Source organism: Ornithorhynchus anatinus, chromosome 5 (assembly GCF_004115215.2).
Source record: "Ornithorhynchus anatinus isolate Pmale09 chromosome 5, mOrnAna1.pri.v4, whole genome shotgun sequence".
Taxonomy (NCBI): domain Eukaryota; kingdom Metazoa; phylum Chordata; class Mammalia; order Monotremata; family Ornithorhynchidae; genus Ornithorhynchus; species Ornithorhynchus anatinus.
The window spans coordinates 37,777,645-37,803,939 of NC_041732.1; the positions used below are offsets into that span (position 1 = coordinate 37,777,645).

At 50.0% G+C, this 26,295-nt stretch overlaps 1 protein-coding gene across 1 annotated transcript; it reads left to right on the forward strand.

The window, feature by feature from the left end:
* The first annotated feature begins 775 nt into the window (after nucleotides 1-775).
* On the forward strand, nucleotides 776-23,970 carry EIF4EBP1 (eukaryotic translation initiation factor 4E binding protein 1). Its single transcript, XM_029066877.2, is given in 4 exon segments — nucleotides 776-946; nucleotides 948-1,005; nucleotides 17,130-17,303; nucleotides 23,103-23,970. Coding segments are annotated over 4 exon segments (351 nt in total). The 5' UTR covers nucleotides 776-859; the 3' UTR covers nucleotides 23,135-23,970.
* The last annotated feature ends 2,325 nt before the right edge of the window (nucleotides 23,971-26,295 follow it).

The window sequence follows — 26,295 nt, forward strand, 5'->3', positions numbered from 1 at the left end:
GATGGTGTTTGTTAAGCGCTTACTATATGCCAAGCACTGTTGTCGGGGCTGGGGGGATACAAGGTCATCAGATTGTCCCACATGGGGCTCACAGTCTCAGTCCCCAATTTAGGGATATGGTAAGTGAGGCACAGAGAAGTGAAGTGACTTGCCCGAAGTCACCCAGCTGACAAGTGGCGGAGGCGGAATTAGAACCCACGATCTCTGCGGGACTTGCAGGAAGAAGCGACGCGTGTGGGCACCACCTCGGGGACAGATTAGACTGTGAACCCGTCACTGGGCAGGGATTGTCTCTATCTGTTGCCGAATTGTCCATTCCAAGCCCTTAGTACAGTGCTCTGCACGTAGTAAGCGCTCAATAAATACTATTGAATGAACGAATGAATACTCGGACTGGGCTGCCGTGGAGCAGCTGTCGAGCAGCAGCGTGGCTCAGTGGAAAGAGCGCGGGCTTGGGAGTCAGAGGTCACGGGTTCTAATCTCCGCTGCCAGTCAGCTTTGTGACCTTGGACAAGTCACTTAACTTCTCTGTGCCTCGGTTACCTCCTCTGCCAAATGGGGATGAAGACTGTGAGCCCCACGTGGGACAACCTGATCACCTTGTGTCCCCCAGCGCTTAGAACAGTGGTTTGCACATATAGTAAGCGCTTAACAGATACCGCAATTTTATTTATTTATTTTATTTATTTAGGGAAGAAGCCAGAAGGGCTCGGGGACTACAAATCCTAGGAGGCCTAGCGCTGCCCCAGCGGAAGAGGCGGGCGGGGGCGGGGCCCAGCCGAGCGGAGCCGAGCCGAGGCGCGGAGAGCGGTGCGGAGCGGAGCGTGTAGCGGAGGGTTCCGCACGGAGGAGGGAGAGCATGTCCGGGGGCGGCAGCTGCAGTCAGACCCCCAGCCGGGCCATCCCCGCCACCCGCCGGGTGGTGCTCAGCGACGGGGCGCAGCTGCCCCCCCGGGGACTACAGCACCACCCCCGGAGGCACGCTCTTCAGCACCACGCCGGGAGGTACCGGGGGCCGGGGGCGAGGGGAGCAGGGACACCAGGGGTGCGGGGGGCAGACACACCAGGGGTGCGGGGAACAGAGACATGAGAGGTGCGGGGGGCAGAGACACCAGGGGCGTGGAGTTGCGGGGAGCAGAGACACCAGGGGTGCGGGGAGCAGAGACACCAGGGGTGCGGGGAGCAGAGACACCAGGGGTACGGGGAGCAGAGACACCAGGGGTGCGGGGAACAGAGACACGAGAGGTGCGGGGAGCAGAGACACCAGGGGCGCGGAGATGTGGGGAGCAGAGACACGAGAGGTGCGGGAGCAGAGACACGAGGGGTTCGGAGGTGCGGGGAGCAGAGACGAGGGGTGCGGAGAGCAGAGACACGAGGGGAGTGGAGATGCGGGGAGCAGAGACACGAGGGGTGCGGAGAACAGAGACACGAGGGGCGTGGAGATGCGGGAGCAGAGACAAGAGGGGTGCGGAGAACAGAGACACGAGGGGCGTGGAGATGCGGGGACCAGAGACACCAGGGGCGTGGAGATGCGGGGAGCAGAGACAAGAGGGGTGCGGAGAACAGAGACACGAGGGGTGTGGAGATGCGGGGAGCAGAGACACTAGGGGTGCGGGGACAAGAGACACCGGGGCGTGGAGTTGCGGGGAGCAGAGACACCAGGGGTGTGGAGAGCAGAGACACCAGGGACGCGGAGATGCGAAGAGCAGAGACACCAGGGGCGTGGAGTTGCAGGGAGCAGAGACATGAGGGGTACGGAGAACAGAGACACCAGGGGCATGGAGATGCGGGGAGCAGAGACACCAGGGGTGTGGAGAGCAGAGACACCAGGGGCGTGGAGATGCGGCGAGCAGAGACACCAGGGCGTGGAGATGCGGGGAGCAGAGACACCAGGGCGCGGAGACACGAGGGGCGTGGAGATTCAGGGAGCAGAGACACCAGGGGTGCGGGGAGCAGACACACCAGGGGCGTGGAGATGTGGGGAGCAGAGACACCAGGGGTGCGGGGAGCAGAGACACCAGGGGTGTGGAGATGCGGAGAACAGAGACACCAGGGGCGCGGAGATGCGGGGAGCAGAGACACCAGGGGCGTGGAGATGCAGAGAGCAGAGACACCAGGGGCGCGGAGATGCGGGGAGCAGAGACACCAGGGGCGTGGAGATGCGGGGAGCAGAGACACGAGGGGTGCGGAGAACAGAGACACCAGGGGCATGGAGATGTGGGGAGCAGAGACACCAGGGGCGCGGAGACATGGGGGTGTGGAGATTCGGGGAACAGAGACACCAAGGGTGCAGGGAGCAGACACACCAGGGGCGTGGAGGTGCGGGGAGCAGAGACACCAGGGGTTCTTAGAGCAGAGACACGAGGGGCGTGGAGATGCCGGGAGCAGAGACACTAGGGGCGCGGAGAGGAGAGACACCGGGGCGTGGAGTTGCGGGGAGCAGAGACACCAGGGGCGTGGAGATGCAGGGAGCAGAGACAGCAGGGGTGCGGAGAGCAGAGACACCAGGGGTGTGGAGATGCGGGGAGCAGAGACACGAGGGGCGTGGAGATGCGGGGAGCAGAGACACCAGGGGCGGGGAGATGCGGGGAGCAGAGACACGAGGAGTGCGGGAAGCAGAGACACCAGGGGTGTGGAGATGCGGGGAGCAGAGACAAGAGGGGTGTGGAGGCACGGGGATCTGTAGGCCAGGGAGCTGAGTGAGACCCAAGGGTCCAGGGGACCCGGGAGGCTGAGACACGAGGGGCTTGGGGGCAAGAGGAGCCGAGGCCCAAGGGGGCTCAGACAAGCAGCGGGGCTCAGTGGAAAAGGCACAGCCTTGGGATTAAGAGGTCGTGGGTTCTAATCCCAGCACCACCACTTCACTCATTCAATCGTATTTATTGAGTGCTGACTGTGTGCAGAGCACTATACTAAGTGCTTGGAAGGTACAATTCGGCAACAGACAGAGACTATCGCTGCCCACAACAGGCTCACAGTCTAAATGGGGGAGACAGACAGCCAAACAAAACAAGTAGTCGGGCATAAATACCATCAAGATAAATAGAATCATAGAGATATACACATCGTTAACAAAATAGAGTAATAAATCATATACAATTGTCAGCTGGGTGACTTTGGGCAAGTCACTTCACTTCTCTGGACCTCAGTGACCTTATCTGTAAAATGGAAATTAAGATTGTGAGCCCCACGTGAGACAAGGTGATTACCTTGTGTCTCCCCCAGCACTTAGAACAGTGTCTGGCACATAGTAAATGCTAAACGAATATCATCATTATTATTACTAGAGACACGGGAAACCGAGACCCAAGGGGCGTGGGGACAAGAGGATCCGAGACCCAAGGGGGAGCCGAGTGAGACACGAAGGGCACGGGGAGCCGAGACACAGGGGCTGCAGAGACACGGGGAGCCGATGATGATGATGATGATGATGATGTTATTGGTTAAGCGCTTACTATGTGCCAAGCCCTGTTCTAAGCGATGGGGTTGATACAAGCTAATCAGGTTGTCCCACGTTGGGGCTCACAGTCTTCATCCGCATTTAACAGATGCAGTGTGGGTTAGCGGAAAGAGCAGGGGTTTGAAAGTCAGAGGACATGGGTTCTAATCCCGGTTCCGCCCGTTGTCTTTCATTCAATCATATTTATTGAGCGCTGTGTGCAGAGCATTGTACTAAGCACTTGGAAAGTATAATTTGGCAACAGATACAGACAATCCCCACCCAACAATGAGCTCACAGTCTAGAAGGAAGATTCAGACAAAAAAACAAAACAAGTAGACAGGCATCAATACCATTAAAATAGATAAATAGAACCATAGATAGATGTACATCATTAATAAAGTAGAGCAATAAATATGTACAAATATATACAAGTGCTGTGGGGAAGGGGGTAGAGCAGAGGGAGAGAGTTGGGGCGATGGGGAGGGGAGGAGGAGCAGAGGGAAAAGGAGGGTTCAGTCTGTGTGATCTTGGACAAGCCACTTCACTTCTCTGTGCCTCAGTTACCTCATTTGTCAAATGGGGATTAAGACGGTGAGCCCCACGTGGGACAAGCTGATTACCTTGTGTCTCCCCCCAGTGCTTAGAACAGTGCTGGGCACATAGTAAGTGCTTAACAAATACCGTAATAATAATGATTATTATATAAGGGGTGGGAGAGGTGGGGTGGCTTGGAGCAGGGCCCCCGGGAGTGCAGACATGGGGATCTGGGGCAGTGGGGCGCTGAGGTTTGGGGATCCCAGGGGGGTGCAGACCCCTGGACCCCAAGAGAAGCAATCACGTAGAGAGAGAACAAGGGGGAATCAGTGACTCAGGAGAGAACTGACATGGAGAGGGAGGCAGTGGCTACTGAGATGGGTCACCAAAGGTTAGGGCAGGTGGTCCAGTGGCTAGGGCTTGGGCCTGGGAGTCAGAAGGTCATGGGTTCTAATCCTGGCTCTGCCACTTGTCTGCTGTGTGGTCTTGGGCAAGTCACTTCACTTCTCTGGGCCTAGGTCACCGCATCTGGAAAACGGGGATTGAGACTGGGAGCCCCACATGGGACGGGGACTGTGTCCAACCCGATTTGCTTGTATCCACCCCAGCTTCTAGGACAGTGCCTGGCACATAGTAAGCACTTAACTACCACAATTATTATTAACAGTGGATGGCAGAGGCAGACACTGGGAGTTGGTGGCCACACTGGAGTTGGGGGTGGTGAGGGAGTTAGGGAGCACTGGGTGCCACAGAGGGCAGGAGCCAAACAGACCACTCCCAGTGCTCAGACTCAAAAAGACCACCACCATCTCCTCAGAAAGAGCACGGGCCTGGGAGTCAGAGGACTTGGATTCTAATCCCGGCTCCACCACTTGTCCACTGTGTGACTTTGGGCTAGTCATCAAACTTTCATTCATTCATTCATTCAATAGTATTTATTGAGCGCTTACTATGTGCAGAGCACTGTACTAAGCGCTTGGGATGAACAAGTCGGCAACAGATAGAGACAGTCCCTGCCGTTTGACAGGCTTACAGTCTAATCGGGGGAGACGGACAGACAAGAACAATGGCACTAAACAGCGTCAAGGGGAAGAACATCTCGTAAAAACAATGGCAACTAAATAGAATCAAGGCGATGTACAATTCATTAACAAAATAAATAGGGTAACGAAAATATATACAGTTGAGCGGACGGGTACAGTGCTGTGGGGATGGGAAGGGAGAGGTGGAGGAGCAGAGGGAAAAGGGGAAAATGAGGCTTTAGCTGCGGAGAGGTAAAGGGGGGATGGCAGAGGGAGTAGAGGGGGAAGAGGAGCTCAGTCTGGGAAGGCCTCTTGGAGGAGGTGATTTTTAAGTAAGGTTTTGAAGAGGGAAAGAGAATCAGTTTGGGGAAGGTGAGGAGGGAGGGCGTTCCAGGACCGCGGGAGGACGTGACCCAGGGGTCGACGGCGGGATAGGCGAGACCGAGGGACGGCGAGGAGGTGGGCGGCAGAGGAGCGGAGCGTGCGGGGTGGGCGGTAGAAAGAGAGAAGGGAGGAGAGGTAGGAAGGGGCAAGGTGATGGAGAGCCTTGAAACTTGAAACTTCTGTGCCTCAGTTTCCTTATCTGTAAAATGGGGATTGACTGTGAGCTTCGTGTGGGACAGGGACTGTGTCCAACTCAAATATCTTTCTTAGTACGGTGCCTGGCGTGTAGTATGCACTTAAGAAATACCACAATCAAGAGTGTTCCCAAGCCAAGACTGAGGGTACTGCCAACCTAAAAGATGCGGCAATCTTTCCAGACAGTAGCTACAGCTCACTTAGCCCTGAGTGATTGGGTCTCAGGGCCCAGAAGTTTCTTCAGTTAGGAACTTCTAAGATAACCCTCCCTCCCTTCCCACTCCAGAACACTTTTCCCTCTCATTTCAGCTCCTCTCACTCAAGAGATTTGGGTGGGTGGGAGGGAGATGTCTCTCGCCTGCTAATTTGGTTGTATTGGGCTCTCCCCGAGTGCTCTGCACATAGTGAAGTGATCAATAAATACCTTTGATTGATTTGCCTCCTTTTGGGGGCTGCCCATGCAGGAACCAGCCTGGCTCCTCTGTGCCCCAGCAAGTCACATTGCCTCAGTGGCAGAGCTGTTATTTAATATCTACAAAACATGTACTACAGAGGTAGAGCACTAGAATACAGTGCCAATTAGGATTTTACAGGATCCAAAATTCACAATCATTTCAAGTTTGGTTTGGGACATGAGAAGAGACTGAAGAACGAACCTTTAGCAGCCCTGAATATGTAAGGGAATCCCAATTCCGTTTGCTTTTTTTTTTTCTTGGCCGTTTAAGCCTCAAGAGTTCCGAAAAGCTGAACTTCTGGGGACGGGCACATGGCAGGGAGAGGGAGGGACGGACTCTGAGGCAGGGCAACACGGCATTCCCACACTGCCCTCGCTGTGGCCCCCAGCCCCAGCAGATGATGAAATCTGCTTGCTGGTTTGCATGATGAAACCATTTACTGTAGCTCACCCACTTCCCCCTCCTTTTCACCCCTCCTTCCTCCCCCTTGCCTCTGCCCTCCCCAGCCTGGTCAGAAAAAAAAGAGAAAGAAAGAAACCTTAAAATCAGAATCTTAGCTACTCCCTCCACTGTAGCCTAAAGGCAGGGAGGAAACCAGTTTACTCACCTCCTGGGAGCTGAGCTGGGGGAGCCCATGGCTGTGGAGTCAAGATCCAAAGTGGGATTTAGGGAGAGGGAAGACGCTGCCCTGCTAGGGTGTGATCCCCTGACAGACACTTTATTGCTGCTGCTTCTGTTAAGGGGCCACATGTTTATTTTCTCAGACTGTGCCTGCAGCAGCTGGCCATGCCCCACTAGGAAGCAGTCCCTTGCCAAGGACCTGGAAAGTCTGAGCCAAAATGTAAATGCTTCTGTAAGTCTGCCTGGGCTTCTCAGACTGCCTAAGCAAGGAAAGCAGAGAAAGATAAGGAGACCTGCTTTCCCTAGGCCCATTTGGGCAAGGCAGAAGAAACCTAATAGACCCAAATTGGAAAGTTTGGGATTTGGGAAACTGCCTGGAGCTTGCCATTAAATCAGTCATATTTGTTGAGCACTTACGGTGTGCAGAGCACTCTACTAAGCGCTTGGGAGAGTAAAATATAACAGACACCTCCGACTTGACTTTTCCTTCCCAAGGGCCTGGTGGGTCTTCCTCCAGGGCTCTTTGTCATTCCTGTCACCCACTCTTTGCCTAATGATTGCTGAGGCATCTTGAGGAATTTGCGATATCATGTCAAGAGCCTAGCGACCCTTTACTCTTCAATGAGGATGGACACAACTCTGCCTTTCTCTCATGACTGTCATTTCAGGACTGGATTTGAAGGTTACTAGGGTTAAGCATCCATCTTTGGGAACCTAACCCAGCCTTGGCAGCCAAGAAGTTCCTTGTCTCATCAGCTTGGGAGTTAGGAGTGGGAGGGATGATAGGAAGGGTTTATAAAGTTCCAGGGTTACTTACTCCCTTCTCTCTCTACTTTAGCCTGTGTGTGTCTGTGTGCGTGTGCAGGAGGGTGCATTGGAGTGGGTGGAGGTGGGTCTTCCTTGCATCAGAGAAGCAGAGAAGCGGGTTCTAATTCCAGCTCCGCCATTTGTCTGCTATGTGGCCTTGGGCAAGTCACTTAACTTCTCTATGCCTCAGTTACCTCATCTGTAAAATGGGGACTAAGACTGTGAGCTCCATGTGGGACAAGGACTGTGTCCAAGCTGATTAGCTTTTATCTACCCCAGTGTTTAGTACAGTCCTGGCACATAGTAAGTGCTTAACCAAGACCATTAAAAACAAAACAGGTCAGTCTTTTATAGATCTCATAAGGGTACATGGAGTGAAAAGGAGATGAGGGAGTCCAAACACACTCCTTCCTCTTCTTACGACAACTAGGGGTGGGAAAGAAAACAATCTGTTTGGCCCTTCAGAACCTGGGGCCAGTTCGTTACTATTTAGCTTGCCTGATGCTGGGTTCCTTTGGCTCTCTGGGGACGGCAGAACATATTTGCTGCAGCCAAAGTCAATACTTTTGTCCCAGGTGTCAAGGACAGTGGCTTCACTCCCTACGTTCCCCGACCAACACACACTCCTGGGCTCTGTGCTTCGTATTCCTTGGCCCTTGCCCAGCCCAGGGGAACTTGGTGATTATAAAAGCCACATCTTGGCTCCATATTGGCCCCTGAGGATGTGGCTTCTCTTTCCCCTTCTCAGACCTCCAGGGACAGGTTGGCTGGGGAGGCGGTGAATCAATCCAGCTAAACCTCTGCCCTTAGCTCTCTTGTGCTTGGAGTCAACTTTGTAGACCCCAGTATGAAGAGCTGGATTTTCTGTGGGTTACTAAGGCCAGAGTGGTGATTCAGGAGGGTAGTATTTTCTTAAGGAAGAACCAGTAGAGTTGTTCCCTGATCTCCCATTCCCACTGCCAGCAGAAAGGGAGAAGAGAGGCAGTTTCCCAAAGCTCTGCATCCTGAAGCATTAATCACAGTTCAGTCACATGAGTGGTGCTGCAGGTGTTCATAGACCTTGGCCTTGGTGGATGAACAGTTTTTGCTCCGAAGGCCTTGCCTTGAAAGACAACTGGATAAACTGGGCAGGGGGTTGAGGGTTTGAGGGAATGAGGGAAAATGGAGAAAAGAAGCAGCGGAGACACTGTAGCCAGAACTCAATGCAGTGTTCCAGCTTGGCCCTTGGCAAACACTGCCTCGTGTTTCTGGATACTTGCTGAAGGAGGAAGGAGTTTGATAAATTGTTGAAGCATACTTTCCCTTGGAAAAGATATCAGGGACTGCCTTCTCTCCAGAGCCGAAGTTCTTCTCTACAGCACTACAGCATTTCTTAAAGCACTTATATACGTTCGTATCCATAATTCATTTATATTATGTCTGTCTCCCTACCCTAGACTGTAAACTCACTCTGGACAGGGTACATGTCTACCAACTCTGTTATATTGTACTCTACCAAGAGCTTAGTACAGGGCTCTGCACACAGGGAGTCCTCAATAAATACAATTGATTGATTCTCTGGTACTCTTGAACTACTGTTAATTTCTAGGAAAAGCACAGCCACAGATTCAAGCCAGAAGGGAGCCATTGTCTTACTGCTACCAAGGAATGACTTAGGGAGTAAGAGTTTGGCTCATTCATTCATTAATTCATTCAATCGTATTTATTGAGCGCTTACTGTGTACAGAGCACTGTACTAAGCATTTGGGAGAGTAGTGCAATACAAAAACAGACACATTCTCTGCCCACATTGAGCTTACAGTCTATGGGGGCTCAGCAACAGCCTGCTAAATTTACTTTTCATCTTTTTTCTGAGCTCATTTGGCCAAGTTCTTCAGTTTTTCAGTGGCCTTGTGACCCAGAAAAAGAACAGAGTAATCTTCTCATTTTGCAAAAGGGGGAAATTGATGATCAGAGAAAGGAAAGGGCAAAACACTGGTAGAACAGAGACTAGAACCCAGATCTCTTGACATTGCTGCTCTCTTTCCCCTTACCTCTTCACAGTATGTTCCACCCTTCCCAGGGAAGTGATGCAGGTGGGTCTGATGGCACATTGTTCAGGTACCTGAGGTGGGGAGGCTTGCCGGTGTCTCCAACTACAGTGTTCCCTTTCATTCCCTGCCACTTTGTGGATCCTCCTGGGAGCCAGAGGGTTTGGATAGGATGATGATGATATTTGTTAAGCGCTTATTATGTGCCAAACACTGTTCTAAGTGCTAGGGTAAATATAAGGTAATCAGGTTGTCCCACATGGGGCTCACAATCTTAGTCCCCATTTTACAGATGAGGTAACTGAGGCACAGAGAAGTTAAATGACTGTCCCAAAGTCACACAGCTGACAAGTGGCGGAGCTGGGATTAGAACCCACGACCTCTGGCTCCCAATCCCCTGCTCTTTCCACTAAGCTGAGCTGCTTTGTTGGACAGATAAGAGGGGCAAAGGGCCCTTTGAAATTCAAATGACTTTGTGGCAACCCTGAATGACTTGGTGAATGTGCTCAGGGACACTACATACTCTGATATTTAGAGGTTGGAGTTAATCAGAAGTTCAGAGCCGCACTACTGTGTCTGTGTCCTAGAGCAGAGGATGGACAGTATCATGAGCCCTGATGTCCCTTGAGAATGAGATTCTGACCTTTCCACTTCAGTCAATCAATCAATGCTATTTATTGAGCACTCACTGGACGCAGAACACTGTTCTAAGCGAGAGTACAGTACAGACGGTAAACACTTTCCCTGCCCCCAAAGAACTCACAGTCTAGAGGGGGAGACAGACATTAAAATGAATAAATAAATTAAGAGGATGTACATAAATGCTGTGGGGCTGAGAGTGGGGTAAATAACAAGTGCTTAAAGGGTACAGATCAAGTGCAAGGGTGATGCAGAAGGGAGAGGGAGTAGGGCAAATGAGGCCTCTTGGAGGAAATGTGATTTTAATAGGGCTTTGAAGATGGGGAGAATGGTGGGCTATCACATATGAAGGGGGAGGGAGTTTCAGAGCGGAGGGAGGACGTGGGCAAGGAGTCAGTGTGGCCATTTTCCTCAGAACAGTGGCAGCCTAAGGTAGATTGTGGTACAGACACACACTGGGTTGCTAAATGTCTGTAAGTTCATGAACAGTCCATGAAAGTGAACTAACATTGGTTATGTCCACCAATACCCATAAACGCTGCAGTGACCAGGAGTTTCAGGGTGCCGCTATGCCAGCCCTGTCAATGGCAACCCTAACCTAGAGGCCAGAAGTTGTAGCTCTTAGAAACATAAATTTGAACTTCTAGCCTGTTCAGGGACCAGGATGTTTGTGGGGAGCTGACTGGTGACATCACTGGCACAGCTTCACCTTCTAAAGAGGCCAGCCCTGCTCCGGAACAGGTACCCTGGAGGCTCTCGACCCGTGGACTGGCTTTTGGTGGCTGGAGAATCAATTCCCGGCACCTTGGATCCAGTACTCTGGTGCAGATTCCTTGGCCCTGAGTGCCTTTGTCTGAACAGTGTTTTCTTTTCCACAGAACTTGTTGAAGGAGATCTGGGTCAATGTGCTATCAGGAGGGAGCAAAGCTAGAAAAGGGCAGCAGACTATGTCCATTTCAAAACATCCCTTCTGTTTTCTGAGGAGATAGAGAGGAGGGAGGGAAAGGGAGAGGGAGAGTTTTGAAGTAAATTCTCCTTGAGAGTTTGTTTTTGGGATGGAGTTAGAGCAAGGTAGGACAAGTACCTTCCCCATTTCCTCCTCCCTTTACCACTGTATAAGTAGCTCACCGTCAACCCCTTCCCCCCATCCTCCCCGCCACCCTCACCCCTCCATACACCTATTACTGAGATTCCCTGAAGGAAAATCAATAGGACTGACTTCTGAGTTGTTTAGGAATTAGAATTCAAAAATCTGCATGTTGGACAAAACCTGCCCACCTAAATACCCTTTGCCTTCTGCCTCCCAGTTGTTTTGTTTTTCTGGTGACACACCTGAGTTGTAAAAGAGACTGAACCCTAGGAGGGTTGATTCCTTTGCCCTATTTTGAGTTTCTCTTTTGAAGATCTGAGTGTCTGCCAAGTGGCAAAAACAATTCCATGATGTCAGGGATTGTCTCTACCTGTTGCCAAGTTGTACATTCCAAGCACTTAGTACGTGCTTTGCACACAGTAAGCGCTCAATAAATACGATTGAATGAATGGATGTTTTCAGGGGTGGACCTAAACTTGGTGAGGGAAAGCCACCAGCCAGCTGGCCATTGCTTTTACTGTGTCTGACTTTATCATCATATATCTACCCTAGCACTTAAGACACTGCTTAGCACACGGTAAGTGCTTAACAAATACTACAATTTTATTGTTATTTTACTCAGAACCCGGCACTACTTGTCATCCCTGGTGGAGGGTGGTGGTGGTGGGTGGTCATAAGGAACTGCTTAGTATAGTACCTGGCCACCGAAGTGGGTTTTAGAGCTCTGTGTAGAAGCTTTGAGTGTAGGGAAGGGAGAGAAAAGAGACAAAAAGCGTGTTTTGTCACCTCTTTCCCCAGAACAACTGTCCCATGTCACTGCCTTTGCGTGGAATTTCAGTTTCAAAATAGAACTACTCTTAAACTGGCCATCCAACATAGATAATAAGGCTTTGACTAGTGCTTCCTGCTCAGTTTGTGTCCTGATGGATGCTGACGTACGTGTTTGTTGAGGTGTTCTTGCAAGACCTCCTACCCAGCTGTACTTCTCTGGACTGACAGTTGTTGGCCAGAGCTGTGTTCTGAACGTGTCTGGGGTATTTTGTTTGACGAGTAATTACTGCAAGCATGTGACGGTGAGCTCACAAATGCAAACCTCTCCTAGCCCCATTACGAAATGTCCTCTGCCCCTGAAACAAGCACAGATGTTCTAGGAATTCCTTCCCTGTGCCTCTAGCAATTCCGCACGTGCTATGGGTCACGGCATGGCTCCTAACTCTTGCTATTCTCTATTAAGGGGGTGGGGTAGATTTGGGGACAATCAGGAAAGTGCCAAACTTGTCAATATCCATGCACTGCCCAGCCCCGACCCTGTCCTGTCCCCAGTGAAGGGGCAAATGCAAAGATTTTTTTTAGTCAAAGCTGCTGGTGGATGCATTCAAAGAATACGATTGGTGAATTGGTAGATGTGAGGTTGTGGCTGAAATGAAAAGCCCTGCCAAGGTGGACCTATATTTCAACTTCAAAAATAAAACAATCTGGAGGTCTGAACACCACATGGTGACAAAGTGATTTTTCATTTTCTTTAGCAATTGTGACATAATTGTGGAATTTAAGAGCTTACTATATGCCAGGCACTATACCAAGCCCTGGGATGGATACAAGCAAATCAGGTTGGACACAGTCCCTGTCCCACATGAGGCTCAGTCTTAATCCCCATTTTACAGATGAGGTAACTGAGGCACAGAGAAGAAAGTGACTTGCCTAAGATTCCACAGCAAACAAGTGACAGAGTGGAATTAGAACCCAGATCCTTCTGGCTCCCAGACCCGCGTTCTTTTCTCTAGGCCCCAGTGCTTCTCTGCTGTATATCTTATTGTAAACCATGCCTCATTCCTCAGTCTGAACACACACCCCTACCAACTCTTGTTGGGTTGCAACGACTAGAGATGGATGTCTGGGCAGGAGACTGAGGCTGGATTGATGAGTGTAAAATGATTTATTAATTATGGTATTTGTTAAGCACTTACTTTGTGCCAAGCACTGTTCTAAGTACAGGGGTAATAATAATAATAGTATTTGTAAAGCATGTGACAGACGCTGGGGTGGGTCCAAGCAAATCGGGTGTACACAGTCCCTGCCCTCCATAGGGCTCACACACAGTCTTAATTCCCATTTTGCAGATGAGGTAACTGAGGCACAGAGAAATGAAGCGACTTACCCAAGCTCGTGTAGCAGACAGATGGGCTAGATATAAGGGTATCAATATGGACACATTCCCTGTCCCACATGGGCCTCACAGTTTAGATAGGATGGAGTAGGATTTAATCCTCATTTTACAGATGAGGAAACCGAGGCAAAGAGAAGTTAAGTGACTTCCAAGGTCACCCAGCAGACAAGTGGCGGAGCTGGGATTAGAACCCAGGACCTTTCGACTCCCAAGCCCTTGTTCTTTCTACTAGGCTACACTACTTCTCAAGGGTAAGGCTAAGTTGTTAGACGGCTATAAAGGGATTTGTTTGGAACTGATTTCACTGTGTGTATATTGTAGACCAGAGCTGAGATATTCACCTGGAAGGGAGTTGAGGGTTTCAATCAATGGTATTTATAGGGTGCTTACTATGTGCAGAGAATTGTACTAAGTGCTTGTGAGAGTACAGGACAACAGAATTAGCAGACATGTTCCCTGCTCATAATGAGCTTACAGTCTAGAGGGGGAGTCAGTATGAATAAATTTCCTTTTCGCTCCCTGTTAAGCAGGGTTCCTTCGGGATTAGTATTAGAATAGCTAATATTAGCTCAGCATATATCTATATAATTGTTGTATATAAGTGCTTACTCTGCTCTGCACTGGGGTAAAAGCATTATGAACAGATGGTCCTTGCCTGCCTGGAGCTGCCCATTTTATAGATGAGGTAACTGAGGCACAGAGAAGCTAGGTGACTTGTCCAAGATCACACAGCAGGTAAGTGGCGGAGCTGGAATTAGAACCCAGGTCCTCTGGAATCCAGGCCTGTGCTCTTTCCATTAGGCTAAACTGCCTCTCACTACTTGCTGCTGCTTGTTACTTGCTCTCTCCACAGGACAGAGAGCCGGGTGGCAGCTGGATTGGTTTAGGGATGGGACGTTTATTGTGCTCTGCAGGGAATGGGCTCCTCACACCATCCCAGTGCTGCCACTGGGATCTGTCGCGTTCCCTAGCAGCGACCTTGTAGGAGGAAAATTAACGAATGCTCACCCTGTTTGATGAAGGGAAGAAATTGAGCCCCAAGAACGTTCTACTGGAGATTCCCAAACACCTAGTACAGCGCTCTGCGCACAATAGTTTCTCAGTAAATATCGATGATAATCAGGAAGATTTTTTTCAATGGGGAGATACAGTTTGTACAGACCTCATTCTTTCTGTCCTTCCTGTCCAATACTCTCCCCCACCTTACCTTCTCTTCCTCAACTCTATACCACATACACGCCCAAGGAACTCACTCAAAGATGGTTTTGTATCTTCCTCTCTTTCCCTGTCTGCTGACTTTCTGGACATGAGACAAGCCCTCCTTTTTCACCTTGGCAAATTCTGCTTAGATTTCAGTACTACCAACTCTGATGGCATTGAGCCCTAAGGACTGTATCATTTTAAAGAGATATGAATTCAGCAGAGAGCCAGTGACAGCTGAACTCTGTCCCCTTCCAGAGACCTTTTTAACTCTGATTGCCCCTCACAGTAGGGTCCTCCCACCTTCTAAAAGAAACCAACAGGAAAGGAGCCTTCTGATTCAGAGGAGGGGCCTTTTTAACACCACCAAGATTGTCAGCAGCTGAAGGGAAGGAAATGGAATGGGGAAAGGGACCTTGCAGGGAGAGATGCTCTTTAATAAGCAGGTGGGACTGGTGGGTGAAGGAATGATTCTGAGCCTCATTAACAGAAAGAAAACTTCAGGGCTGAGAGTTCTAATTCCTGTAGGTAAAATAGGCCGAACAATATTGGGAGAAAGAAAGAGTGTGGGCTAGTGAATAGAACTCAGGTCTGGGAGTCAGAAGGATCTGGTTTTAATCCTGACTCCGCCACTCGTCTGTTATGTGACCTTGGGCAAGTCACGTAACTTCTCTGTGCTTCAGTTAACTCGTGTAAAATGGGAATTAAGACTCTGAGCCCCACATGGGACATGGGCTGTGTCCAACCTGATAAGCTTGTATCGTCATTGTCATTAATGGCATTTATTGAGTGCTTACTATGAGCAGAGCACTGTGCGAAGCACCTGGGAGAGTGCAATACAACAGAGTTAGCAGACAAGTTCCCAGCCCATAACTAGCTTACAGTCTAGAGGGTGAGAGAGACGTTATTATAAACAACTAAAATACAAAATATAATTTAAAGATATGTATATAACTGTTGTGGTGTTGAGAGCTTGTATCTACCCCATTGCTTAGTTCACACATAAAGTACTTAACAAATACTATTAAAAGAAGAAGAAAAATATACTGCCTTGGGGGAATAAATTAATTAAAATGGCTTGCCTCAAGCTTTGTAAAGCAGTTATGCTGATAGGGGATTACTGACCTGAAGCCAGGGTTTAGGCCCAAAGGCATCAAGGAATTTTTAGAAGGTCCAGCCACCGCATGCAGAAGCTGAGAGGAATCAATCAGAGGTATTTATTGAGTATTTACTGAGTGCAGAGCATTCATTCATTCATTCAATAGTATTTATTGAGCGCTTACTATGTGCAGAGCACTGTACTAAGCGCTTGGGATGAACAAGTCGGCAACAGATAGAGACAGTCCCTGCCGTTTGACGGGCTTACAGTCTAATCGGGGGAGACGGACAGACAAGAACAATGGCACTAAACAGCGTCGAGGGGAAGAACATCTCGTAAAAACAATGGCAACTAAATAGAATCAAGACGATGTACAATTCATTAACAAAATAAATAGGGTAACGAAAATATATACAGTTGAGCGGACGAGTACAGTGCTGTGGGGATGGGAAGGGAGAGGTGGAGGAGCAGAGGGAAAAGGGGAAAATGAGGCTTTAGCTGCGGAGAGGTAAAGGGGGGATGGCAGAGGGAGTAGAGGGGGAAGAGGAGCTCAGTCTGGGAAGGCCTCTTGGAGGAGGTGATTTTAAGTAAGGTTTTGAAGAGGGAAAGAGAATCAGTTTGGCGGAGGTGAGGAGGGAGGGCGTTCCAGGACCGCGGGAGGACGTGACCCAGGGGTCGACGGCGGGATAGGCGAGACCGAGGGACGGCGAGGAGGTGGGCGGCAGAGGAGCGGAGCGTGCGGGGTGGGTGGTAGAAAGAGAGAAGGGAGGAGAGGTAGGAAGGGGCAAGGTGATGGAGAGCCTTGAAGCCTAGAGTGAGGAGTTTTTGTTTGGAGCGGAGGTCGATAGGCAACCACTGGAGTTGTTTAAGAAGGGGAGTGACATGCCCAGATCGTTTCTGCAGGAAGATGAGCCGGGCAGCGGAGTGAAGAATAGACCGGAGCGGGGCGAGAGAGGAGGAAGGGAGGTCAGAGAGAAGGCTGACACAGTAGTCTAGTGCTTGGAAGAGATCAATACAACAGAGTTGGTGGACATCTTCCGTGCTCACAATGGAGCATACAGTCTGAAAAAGGGAGACAGACATTAAACTAAATTTTGGTTGTGTACATAAATGCTAAGGGGCTGAAGGTGGGATGAATATCCAGTATTTAATGGGTACAGATCCAGGAAAATACCACTGGGTATAGAGACACTGAGTTGTCAAGGTTATAATGGAGGAAGCAGTCAGGTGAAGACCTTGCTTTAGGTGCTCCTGCCTTATAGGTGTCAAGGTGATGCCCAGGACCTCGGGTAGAGAGTGGATCTTGGATGGCAGGTACTTCCTGACCTTTCGATGTACCATAGTGCTCTGCTGTTTCCATCTCAGAGGAGCTCACTTCTGTCCTCCATTGCAAGGTCCAGCCAACGTGAATTCCCTTGCCTAATGGAACCTGTGCTCCTTTTAGGTACCAGGATCATCTACGACCGCAAGTTTCTGATGGAGTGTCGCAACTCCCCCGTGGCCAAAACACCCCCCCGGGACCTGCCCAGAATCCCTGGGGTCACCAGTCCCCAAACCGATGAGCCCAGCACCGAAACCACCCACCTGCACAGCAGCCATGAGGACAAGCCAAGCGGCAGTGAGTGGAAGCAGGGTTGCCGGGACTGTACAAGGCTGTAGGCAGGGGTGAAATTAGGTCTTTGTTTTTTTTCTTAACGGTTCACCCAGGCATTATTTTATTTTAATGGCATTTGCTAAACCCTTATTATGTGTCAGGCACTGTACTAATCCTGTACTGGGGTAGATACAAACTAAGCAGATTGGACATGGTCCATACCCCACATGGGGCTCACAGTCTTAATCTCCATTTTGTAGATGAGGTAACTGAGGCACGGAGAAGTTAAGTGACTTGTCCCAGGTCACACAGCAGACAAGTGGCCAAGTCAGGATTAGAACTCAGTCCCTCTGACTCCCTGATGCGTGCTCTATCCACTGATCCTCGCTGCTTGCTACATTTGAACAGCGGATACCGCTGTTTGGTATTGAGCAACAGGATCAGAGAGCGGACTTTCCTTCCCACTGCCTCCAGGAGGGCCAGCGGCACTTGGCACTGGATGCCATTGCCGTGGGGGCAATCCGACCCCCTCCCAAGCTCTGCACTCTTCTCACCTACCGCTGCTATTAGCAATAGGAGTGGTAGGGATTATGAAGTGCAGGAAGAGGGGTACGGGGTATGGAGCCGACCAGTTCAAGGGCCCCCTCAGCCATGCTGGATTCTCTGTGAGGGCAGGCGATGTTGCTGGCAGCCCCGGCCATGGGCCACACACAGTGCCATGCAAGCCACCCTACCCCAGGCAGCAGTGAAAGCTATGCTGGTGCCAAAACTTCATTAGTATCAGGGGGACCTCATGGGGATTTCTGCTCCTGCTCCCCCCCACTTGCTCTGGAGCCTTTGCGTTCCTCTACCTGATCACTGCGCCATCTGGAGCAACGGTGGAACTCAGCGGCAGGAATGACGGCAGTGGAGCGAGGCTAACCTCTTCTAATAATTCACACCAGAACACCTTATTGACATGTTGTTTTTCTGGAGCCACTTACCGAAATGTTCTGGCTCACTTTCACCTCTGGCTTTAGGCTTGGCACCTTTTGGGCCACGACAGAGCTATTCTCTGGGCCAGGGAGGAAGGCAATCAATAGCTTGTTTGTTTTGCCCAGAGCAGAACAGGCCCCTGTGCTGGCAAGAGGCACAGGTGTGCAGAAGTGCCTGGCTTTTTCTCTGAGGGGCGGGGACCCAGAGAAGCGGTGGAGGGTGGCAAATGCTCAAGGGAGAAACCTGTCACATCGAATGACCTATTTGAAATGCCAGATAATTTCCATTTCATGCCATCCATTTGAAGCCGGCTATGGTCATGACCTCGAAGTAGCTCACAAAAAGCTACTACCTTATTACCTATTGGCCATATAGCCAGACATGTGAATTCTTATGAAAAATCTCATTAGCCTCAGAATTCAGTGTTCACAATATATTCCAGGATGTGTCATGGTTCCCATATCCCCAGCATCAATGAATTCCTCCTTCTCTCTTCCTATCGGAGGGATCTTCAGTCTTCGGTATCACTCAGGGCCCCCGTGATCCTCTAACTTCCTGATGATATGCCAAGACACGACCCCAGTTTCCATCTGGACGTAAATTTGTCCCTTTATTTTTCAAAGCTGGATTTTCTTTCAATTATCTATTCTCTTTGATTAAATGCTTTCTATCTGTCAAAACTACAGAAGGTGAAGTACATTCCTTCAAGGAGATCACAGACAGGCGTAGCCTGGGTTTTGCCTGACACAGGATTCAACCGATCAGATTAGCCATTTACCACAGCGTATGTTCAGCTGGCCCAAATGCTATGCTTTGATGCTACCGGGACCAGGTGGATGACTGGGGGCAGTGGAGACCTGGGAGGGAAGCAGTTCTTCCCCCTACCCTCCCAGTCCTACCCTGTCCCCCTCTCTTTGGCTCTGGCCAAGGTGGGGAAACAAGGCTGCAAGACAGGAAAGGGGAAAGGCAGAGGGAGAGGTGGTGGGAGTGGTGCTGCTAAATTGAAAATAGAAAATAAAATAGAAAAAAGGCAGTTCAGTTATGGAGGCTGGGCTGGACCAACCCACTGGGAGTCAGGGGAAGTGGAGGGGCCTGTCAGTGGAGATCAGGCTTAAAAAAGAAAAAACTGGGGGAAAGGGAGCACCAGGCAGCAGGGCAGGGCAGGGGCAGGATAGGATTTCCACAGCGTGCTCACTCATCATATAGAGGGGTGGTTATGAAACCAATCCTAATTTATAATAAATTAATCAGTGATTTATTAAGCACTTATTGTGCAGAGCACTCATCTGTATGCTTGGGAGAGTACAGTATAGTTGGTAGATGTGATCCCTGGCTTCAAGGACCTTACAGTCTAGCCAGGGAGACAATAAAACAAATGACCAGAAAGGGATGCAGGTCTGTTGGGTTAATGTACCCTGTGATACAACCTCACACAGTGCAAGCATATTTTAGAGTAACATGACTTGGTGGATCATGAGATGGTGGGTATTGAACACACATACACACTCTTATTAGAATTTCTGTTCCCTGTTTTTGTTTTTAAAATTGAGAGATGAAACGGGGTGAAGGATTGTCAGATGTGTTCTCCTTGCTTTCACCCCATCACCTTTCAGTAATCAGGGCAGGCTTCTTGGCGGGAGGTTCTCTTTGCTGCGTGGGACCCAGCGTGCTGAAAATCTTTAAACCTTTGAGAGCAGGAATGGTAATCTCATTTTGGGCGGGGAACATGTCTGCTAATTCTCTTGTTCTCTCCCAAGCTCTTAGTACAATGCTGTACACATAGTGGACTCTCAATAAATGACATTGATTGATTGATTAAGGGCTTACTGTATGCAGAGCACTTTAGTAGCATCTATTGAGCACCCACTTGGTGCAGTGCTCTGATCTAGGTATTTGGGAAAAGCAGAATAGCAAAGTGTCACATTCCCTGCCTACAAGTGGACATAATAATAATAATTGTATTTGTTAAGCGCTTACTATGTGCCAGGCACTGTACTAAGCGCTGGGGAAGATACAAGATGATTAGGTTGGACACAGAGTTCTTGTCCTACAAGGGGCTCACAGTTTTAATCCCCATTTTACAGATGAGGTAACAGAGAAGTGAAGTGATTTGGCCAAGGTCTCACGGCAGACAGGTGGCGGGACCAGGATTAGAACCCAGGTCCTTCTGACTCCCAGAACTGTGCTCTATCCAGTAGACCATGCTGCCCCTATATGGACATATATACATAAGGGCTGAAGAGAGTGTAAATAAGTTCATAAGTGCTGTGTTGGATGAGAGTAAATATGAGGCCACTTCCAGTAGGTGCAATTCACAACACCTTTATTAAGCATTTCCTCTCCTCCCTTGCCCCACCACCTCCAGGTCAGCTCCTTCCCTAAATTAAACCTTTCTGTGCCTGGGGTGGTGTCTGCCAAGGAGAAGGCATCTCTCCGACCACTGGATTGGGCCTACGAGAGGAGGAGGAAGCAGCAGAAGCTTCTGGGTGGGACCTGCTCTGCTGACAGCAGTAGAAACAGCCTCTCTTTCCCAGAGCCAAGCAGGACGTGACTCAGAAACCACAATAGAGGCCTAGATCTTGCCTGCAGCCACTCCCCAGAGGAGCGTGGCCTAGCGATTGAAAGAGCTGCTTTGTGACTCTGAGCGTGTCACTTAACCTCTCTGGGCCTCAGTTCCCTCATCTGTAAAATGGAGATCAGACACCTGCCCTCTCTCCATCTTAGCCTGAGAGCCCCAGTGGGATAGGGTTAGTGTCCAATCTGAATATCTAGTGTCTACCCCAGCGATCTGTATAATGCTTGCAATATAGTAAGCACTAGGTGCACACAATCTGTATTCTTAGCCTCTAGGCGGTAAGCTCATTGTGGGGAGGGAACATGTCTGTCAACTCTGTATGAGAAGCAGCAAGGTTTAATGGACAGGCCTGGAAGTTGGAAGGACCTGAGTTCTAATCCCAGCTCCGCCACTTGTCTGCTGTGTGACCTTGGTCAAGTCACTTCACTTCTCTGGGCCTCAGCTACCTCATGTGTAAAACGGGGATGAAGAGTGTGAGCCCCATGGGGGATAGGGACTGTGTCCAACCTGATGAACTTGTATCTACCCCAGTGCTTAGAGCAGTGCTTGGCACATAATAAATGCTTAACAAGTACCATAATTATTATGGTGCTCTCCCAAACAATTAATACAGTGCTCTGCCCACAGTAAATGCTCAATAAATACTGTTGATTTATATAGCTGCCACCATCATTATTATTAAAATCGGATGATGACCAGTTCTGGTGGCGAGAGCCCCGGCGGGGATGTATCTCAAAGCTGGGTTTGATAAATGAGAGCAGAAGCCGAGGAAGGCCCTGCCCTAGAGCAGCAGGTGCTTGAGGATCAGGCCCATGCTGCTCTCTGTCTCCCAGTCCCACTTCTGACTCTGAAAATCAAGCCAGACACTGCAGGTTGAGGGAGGGATTAGGGCAAATGACATTCCTGCCTACAAGTCTCCCCCTCAACATTTGGTGAGGAACAATCAATCAATCAATGGTATTTCTTGAGCACTTACTGTGTGCAGCGCAGTGTAATAAGCACTTGGGAGAGTATCAAGCGAAGTGACCAATATCTGTTGCCTTCCTTCCCTTCACCGGCCCAAGCTACGAATGTGATCTTTGTGCCCTGGACCGTGGGGTTATGGGCTGATGCCACTTGCTCTCTGCATCGCCCTCCTCCCTGACTGGACAGTCAGCCACGCAACCTCCCCAGGAAGCGGTATTGACTGTCTTCCGCCCCACTGAGAGGACTCCTCCCCTTCCTGTCTTCTACCTCCCCAAAGGCCTCAACGAAATCATAGAAAGGCCAATGACTGCTATAGAGGTCACGATGGCCATGAGTTTGCCTTGGTCTCTGAGCTACGGTAAGCTCCCTGTGGTCAGAGATCATGTCTGTCGTATTTGAGGAGGGAGGAGGTTCCAGGCTGGAGGCAGGACGTGGGCCAGGGAGCAGTGGCGAGACAGGCAAGATGGAGGGACAGTGAGAAAGTTGGCCCTAAAGGAGCAAAGTATGCGGCCTGGGTTGTAGGAGAGAAGCAAGGTGAGGTAGGAGAGGGCAAGGTGATGGAGTGCTTTAAAGCCAATGGTGAGGAGCTTTTGTTTGATACGGAGATGGATAGGCAACCACTGGGACTTTGAGGAGAGGGATGACATGTCCTGAACGTTTTTATAGAAAGATGATCTGGGCAGCAGAGTGAAGCCTGGACTGGAGTGGTGAGAGACAGGAGGCTGGGAGGTCAGCAAGGAGGTTGATGCAGTAATCCAGGAGGGATAGGATGAGTGATTGTATTAACGTGGGAGCAGTTTGGATGGAGAGGAAAGGGCAGATTTTAGCGGTGTTGTGAAGGTGGAGCGATGTTGAGCATTTACTGTGTGCAGAGCAATTGTACAAATCGCTTGGGAGGGTACAGTACATCAGAGTTGGTAGACCTGTTCCCTGCCCTTGCTTTATCTGGATAATTGAGAACACAAGATTTCTGCCAGAGTTATTTAGCTCCTTTTCCCACACTACACATCTTTGTACTGGGAAGATCTGGCCTGTAAGTTTTTAGAGGAAAAGCTGTGTGCTTCATTTAAGCAGACACCCTCTAGACGGTAAGCTCTTCTTGGGCAGGGAACGTGTCTACCAACTCTGTTGTTTTGGAGTATCAAGCGCTACACGCCATAAGCCCTCAATAAATACCACTGATTGATTGTGCTTCTAGCCCAGCCCCTGCCTTCCCATTGCTGTTCTGTCCCGCATACTAAGACAGTTCCTTTCATTTGATTAGTGCTTTGATTTTTCCACAGCTCTTTCTCTTTCTCTCTCCCCAGGTGAGGAATCTCAATTTGAGATGGACATTTAAAGTGCCGGACATCAGAAGCAATAACCCTTCAGCCAATGGACTCTGCTCAGAGGAGGGTTTGCCGCAGCCAGGCATAATGAGGAATGCCTTCCTGGGGGGGAGGGTTGGGGGAATGAGGCAGAGTCAGCATCCTTCCTCCTTTTCACTCAGGGCAGCCACTCCCCCATTTTCAAGCCAGCACCAATTGGCAAACCCACAGCTACATCAAGATCGACCACGAATCCCTGCTCCCAAAGGGCAGGAGACAGGGGAACTGCAAGAGCTCTTGCAAATGATAATCATTCTTTTGGTTTCTTTCTGTTTTAACATCTGTCCCCCTCCTTTAATCAGCAACAGCCCACGGTCAAGGCCAGCAGAACAAAGGGAGGAAATTAAAAAAGACAACCACGGGCTTAAGACTGAGATCTGAGCCTTGTGAACTTCTCTTCTCAGCTGCCAGTCACCAAGGCCCATTGCCAGTTTGTCCTAGAGGGCCCTGCTCTCTCCTTGCCAAGTTCTAGTATTGGCACCACCTCTACTCTAATACTAGGATGGGATTTCCCCTATTGGATCAAGAGGTGGGAAAGGAAAAGTTGAAGGCAGGGAAGCCAGGGGATGTCATTCACACTAGAAGGTGCCTCCATATGATGAAGTGCCCCGAGGGAACCTCTTTAGGAGCCCTTCCAAGTCGGGAGGGAGAAGGTAATGCTCGACCTCTACACTGTAAGCTCTTTTGGGCAGGGAACATGTCTACCAACTCTGTTATATTGTATTCTCCCAAGTGCTTACTACAGTGCGCTGCACACAGTAAGTGCTCAATAAATTGATTGTAATAAAAGCTGGCAGATGTTACTCTAGCCCTCAGTGAAGTTCTGTGCTAGAAAACTGAAGTGAGAACTGGCCTGTTTGAGGAAACCATTTTTGCTCTCCTGTTCTTCAGGCCAAGTCTCAGGGGTCAATCTCACAAACCCCCTAATTGAGTGGCTACCAGTGGCGCCCAATGAAACCATCCACCCCTTTGTTGACCTGGAAGTAATAGTCTACTTACATTATGGGCATTTAGCTAGACATCTATCCTAACAAGGTGACATTAATCAGAACCTGGTATGGAAATCCACAGGGACATACTGCAGGGGGACTCCTGACCTCTCCTCTTTGCTCCAGAGCCATTATATTCCCCCAGGTGCCAGTTAAGACACTGGATATAAAGGCATCTGGTGCTATGCCCAACAGGGAATAGACCTGCTGACAATCAGTCTGATGATCACCCTATACCCACAGTAGATGCACCTTTGCAAACTTGATAAAATCAGTAATTTCCTCCTGAAAAGGGTGTACCCAGTGGCTATGGTGTGGTAGACTCTAGCCTGATTGGGTTTTTCAGCTCTGACAGGCAGCTGCTCTAAATGATCCTCTTCTCCCAGGGTACAGATGGAGAAAGCAAAGCCAGGGGAGCCCTGCCTATAGGATCCAGGACATAACTGGAAAACAAGACAGAAGTTTCATTCAATAGTATTTATTGAACGCTTACTATGTGCAGAGCACTGTACTAAGCACTTGGGATGAACAAGTCGGCAACAGATAGAGACAGTCCCTGCCGTTTGATGGGCTTACAGTCTAATCGGGGGAGACGGACGGACAAGAACAATGGCAATAAACAGAGTCGAGGGGAAGAACATCTCGTAAAAACAATGGCAACTAAATAGAATCACGGCGATGTACAATTCATTAACAAAATAAATAGGGTAACGAAAATATATACAGTTGAGCGGACGAGTACAGTGCTGTGGGGATGGGAAGGGAGAGGTGGAGGAGCAGAGGGAAAAGGGGAAAATGAGGGTTTAGCTGCGGAGAGGTAAAGGGGAGATGGCAGAGGGAGTAGAGGGAGAAGAGGAGCTCAGTCTGGGAACGCCTCTTGGAGGAGGTGAGTTTTAAGTAGGGTTTTGAAGAGGGAAAGAGAATCAGTTTGGCGGAGGTGAGGAGGGAGGGCGTTGCAGGACCGCGGGAGGACGTGACCCAGGGGTCGACGGCGGGATAGGCGAGACCAAGGGACGGTGAGGAGGTGGGCGGCAGAGGAGCAGAGCGTGCGGGGTGGGCGGTAGAAAGAAGGGAGGAGAGGTAGGAAGGGGCAAGGTGATGGAGAGCCTTGAAGCCTAGAGTGAGGAGTTTTTGTTTGGAGCGGAGGTTGATAGGCAACCACTGGAGTTGTTTAAGAAGGGGAGTGACATGCCCAGATCGTTTCTGCAGGAAGATGAGCCAGGCAGCGGAGTGAAGAATAGACTGGAGCGGGGCGAGAGAGGATGAAGGGAGGTCAGAGAGAAGGCTGACACAGTAGTCTAGCCGGGATATAACGAGAGCCCGTAACAGTAAGGTAGCCGTTTGGGTGGAGAGGAAAGGGCGGATCTTGGCGATATTGTAGAGGTGAAACCGGCAGGTCTCGGTAACGGATAGGATGTGTGGGGTGAACGAGAGAGACGAGTCAAGGATGACACCGAGATTGCGGGCCCGAGAGACGGGAAGGATGGTCGTGCCATCAACGGTGATAGAGAAGTCTGGGAGAGGACCGGGTTTGGGAGGGAAGATGAGGAGCTCAGTCTTGCTCATGTTGAGTTTTAGGTGGCGGGCCGACATCCAGGTGGAGATGTCCTGGAGGCAGGAGGAGATGCGAGCCTGAAGGGAGGGGGAGAGGACAGGGGCGGAGATGTAGATCTGCATGTCATCTGCGTAGAGATGGTAGTCAAAGCCGTGAGAGCGAATGAGTTCACCGAGGGAGTGAGTGTAAATGGAGAACAGAAGAGGGCCAAGAACTGACCCTTGAGGAACTCCAACAGTTAAAGGATGGGAGGGGGAGGAGGCTCCAGCGTAGGAGACCGAGAATGATCGGCCAGAGAGGTAAGAGGAGAACCAGGAGAGGACAGAGTCCATGAAGCCAAGGTGAGATAAGGTATGGAGGAGGAGGGGATGGTCGACAGTGTCAAAGGCAGCAGAGAGGTCAAGGAGGATTAGAATGGAGTAGGAGCCATTGGATTTGGCAAGAAGGAGGTCACGGGTGACCTTAGAGAGAGCAGTCTCGGTAGAATGGAGGGGACGGAAGCCAGATTGGAGGGGGTCTAGGAGAGAATGGGAGTTAAGGAAGTTTGCCAGATTTCAGTTGTGAGAATATAGAGCTGCCTCTCTAGAAA